Source organism: Mus pahari, chromosome 5, assembly GCF_900095145.1.
Source record: "Mus pahari chromosome 5, PAHARI_EIJ_v1.1, whole genome shotgun sequence".
In the NCBI taxonomy this organism is placed as follows: Eukaryota; Metazoa; Chordata; class Mammalia; order Rodentia; family Muridae; genus Mus; species Mus pahari.
In genome coordinates, this window is record NC_034594.1 from 62951315 (window position 1) to 62955017 (window position 3703).

The window sequence follows — 3703 nt, forward strand, 5'->3', positions numbered from 1 at the left end:
CCTACCATGTGTTTTCTTCGATTGGTGGTTCAGTGTACTTACATATAATAAATAAATAAATAAATAAATAAATAAATAAATAAATAAAAAAAAAAAAAAAAAAAAAAAAAAAAAAAGAGTTCGTTCATCTTTTAGCTCCAAAGGCTTATTTCAAAACTTAAGGGTTGGGCTGGAAGGCAGCAGGTGTTCCTCATTTTAAAATTTCAGAAAAGTGACAAAGCCCTAAGAAGTGCCACTAAGTAGGTTAAAAGATGAAGCTTATTATTTGGGCCTGGTTGCCAGAGCTCTTGATATGCAAATGTACCTAAGAGAAGGTATGCAAATCAAGGCGGGGAGAAATGAGGATCTTCCCGGGGCCTCATAGGAAAAGCAATAAAGCCTTCCTTCCTGCTGCAGATTTCCAACTCCAATCGCCTGAAGTGTGCTAAGTCGCCTGCTCTGGCGGTGGTGCCCACACAGCTCGTTCCCACGTTGCTGGGCGACCTCGTTTGGTCTCCACTTCAGAGGTGTGCCTCCTTGCTTACAAAATGGTGCATTATCTTCTGAAAGTTGTGGGTGTAACTCTGCCTCAGCCCGGGCTGTTTTAGTTTGCTTGGAATCCACATTGTTTTCCCTGGTTTGCCCACCCTCCCACCATGCTTCACTCGCGCGACATCTTGTGAGGCTCGATTCAAGCCTCCCTTCAAGGCCAGGAGCGGTCTCTGACTGCAGCCAATCAGGGCAGCTTGCTTTGATTTCCCACGCTGCTGCACCTGATTATCTTACTGATTGAGTAAATAAATAAAGCTACACACGGTGTCTTTGGTGCCTCATTATTTGATTAAACTGAAATCTGCATCAGCCATTGAACAATAAGTTTCTGTTGGCCCAGTGACTGTTTTACCATCTGTCCCCGGCACTGTGCAGGATTAGGCATTGTCTGCGTCTGTGCTCCGTAAAGGCCAGTTGGGAACAATGACAAAACAGTTTGTCGTGTTGATTCATGCGCTGAACGAACGTATCAGACAAGTGAAGAAACCTGCCACCACTTGGTCTCACCAACAGTTTGCCAGAAGCTATTTTGGATCAGGGGTGGGGAGATGGGCAGCTCAGTTCTGACAGCAGCTGCAACTGCATTCATTTGGGCAGGACGTGGAAGAACCGTTCTTTAGAATTTCATTCTATGGAGTGTACAGTGACTGGGCTTGGGCTTGGAGTCTTGGAACACACTCGACTAGAGCCCCGATCATGACTGATTACCTGGCTCACACAGAATGGAGCAGGCGTGTGCCCATCATGGGATACCCCAGGCAGGGACCGAGAGGTCTGCTGAGTAGGATGGAGGAAACATGGAGGGCTGGCTGGGATTCTAGGCAAAATGAAGGGTGATAGGTAGGATCAAATCCAGCGAATGGGGTATCCCTGGCTATCCCCGGCTATCCCCGGCTATCCCCGGCTATCCCCGGCTATCCCCGGCTATCCCCGGCTATCCCCGGCTATGGTGAGCCCCGGCGCCTGTGCCGTGCTGGTATCAAACCTAGGAATTTGAATGTGCTAGGTGAGCACTCCGTTAACCGAGCTCCACCCGCAGCCCCAGGCCTCTATCTCACAGGTTTCACCATCTCCCAATAGGGCCGTCCTGGGGACTAAGCCGAGAGCACATGGGCCTCTGAGGGACTCTCAAGCCTGTAGCGTTCCTACGCCTCGTTTTCTCATCTGAAAAAGATGCATAGTAAAACCACGTTACGAGACGTGAAACATTCACCAGGGAGCTGAGAGGATACTGTGAGGACAGTTTGCTTCCCAGAAAGTACCCAGGAAGTGTTGTCTGTGGCTGCAAATCCACCTCAGCTAGCCTCCTCATGTCTTAGGGACCTACAGATGAGTGATGGCCCTGGCCTAATAAGTTGCTTACCTCCCCCAGCCCTGACCTTAACTGCTGCCTCGGAACTTTGTATGTCCTATCTTAAAACATGCCTGACACTAAGACATTTGACCATGTTCCTGATGGAAAAGGACACATGAGCATTAGCTCTCTGTGTTAGATCTTGGCCCAGGCTGATACATCTTCCAGCCTTCTTTTTTGTGACTTACCCGGATGCCCCTTCCCTAATTAAAGGAAGAACTGCACGATGTGTCTAAAGTCATCATCCCCTTGCAGAACACTGTCTAGTCCTTGCGCCTGGACACAGATCAGAGCCGGAAAGCACACAAGGAGCTGCAGGCAGAATCACCCATTTCGATCTTTCTCTCTTTCAGGAGCCAAGCCAGCCCTGAAGACCATGAACTCGTCTTTTGAGCATTGCAACATATCTGACTGGCTGAGGCTAGAGGCAACCGTGAAGGCCTCTGTATACGTGGTGGCTTTCTCAATCGCCACATCTCTCACCATTGTCATTATCGCAATAGTGTCACAGAGTCTGCAGCTGAGGAAAGAGGTGCGGCTGGTCCTCCTCTGCCATCATCTGCTTTGTATCTCCTCCTACTGTGGCCTGGGGGTCATCTTCCAAGGAATGCGGGCCTTGCTGGCCAACAGCCCCCTCCTGCTGTGTTGGCTGGTATTTGGGGCGCAGCTAAGTGTGGGAGAAGGGATTCTCCTTACTCTGACCTTGATGGCTCTCAATACTTACCTCGCTATTTGTTATCCACTGAACTTGCCATCCTTTGTGGATTCTGCTAAGTACAGGATTCTAGCTGGGACTTGGACCACGGTTATACTCAAGAATGTTGGCTTATTCCTCATAGAGGATACTAGCCCTACTCCGGCCTCTGTTTTCCAGTCTGCCCCGCTCTGTCCTGTGATTTTGAATGGTATGCCTGCCAGAGTCATTGGCATGCTTTCCCTTGCCTTTCTTTTATCCGTCATTCTTGTGAGTTACTGCCTGATATACCGGGAAGGGAAGCGGGCTGGCCATTTTAACAAGTCAAACATCAAGGCCCGGAGAACTGTCCTTGTTCATCTACTGCAGATAAGCTTACATGTGATACCTACCCTGATAATCATAGGTTTGGGGAAGCGGTGTGGGGTGTTTTTCTTTGCTCTAAATCTGGCCCTTTTTGCTATCTTCGCTTTTGCGCAGTGTTTCAACCCTTTGGTCTATGGGCTCCGCAACAGAGATCTGCAGAGTAAACTGTACCCTTGGCTGTGCTGTCGGAAGAAGCTGCCGCCTTAAAAAAGAAGGGGCCAGCTTAAACAAAAATTCAGCTCTTTGGAGTAACTCCGGATTTAATGGGTGTGCTGGCTAGGGCTGGGGACTTGACTTGTGTTATACTCAAAACTGTTGCCTTGATTTGGTTTTGAAAGCACTGCAGACTTCTCTGATGTACCTCACCAAGATGAGCTAGTGCCTTTAACTCTAAATCCAGATGAGCATTTCTGATGGCCTGTTCTACTGCAGCCATAGCACAAAGTACAGGAATCATGTGGTTATGAAGTCACTGGAAAGGCTAGAGGAAGTGGAAGTCAGGGATCCCACTGATTGGTGTCAAAGACAGACCCAGCAACCATGGACTGTGGAGGTCGCGTGGGCCAAGTAGCTATAGGCACTGGACACTCACATCTTGACAACTTTGTTTGTTAGGAGAAACAGCAACACAATGTCTTCTACCTCCTTCCATCTTCTATGTGTCACATAGAAGCCTGTAATTGGTGGAACCTAACTGGCCTTTGAGACCCTAAAAGCAAAGGAATCTGGGAAATGTAGTTCTTAGTGTTACTGATTTG

General features: G+C 48.4%; 1 protein-coding gene across 1 annotated transcript; it reads left to right on the plus strand.

Annotated features, from left to right (window-relative positions):
* The first annotated feature begins 2261 nt into the window (after positions 1-2261).
* LOC110321137 (odorant receptor 131-2-like) lies at positions 2262-3152 on the plus strand. Its single transcript, XM_021197212.1, has one exon. It carries the CDS (start codon positions 2262-2264, stop codon positions 3150-3152), a length of 891 nt encoding a protein of 296 aa, XP_021052871.1.
* The last annotated feature ends 551 nt before the right edge of the window (positions 3153-3703 follow it).

Bases quoted from the DNA above. Each gene is read 5' to 3' on its own strand.
- LOC110321137 (XM_021197212.1), top strand. From the start codon at position 2,262: ATGAACTCGTCTTTTGAGCATTGCAACATATCTGACTGGCTGAGGCTA.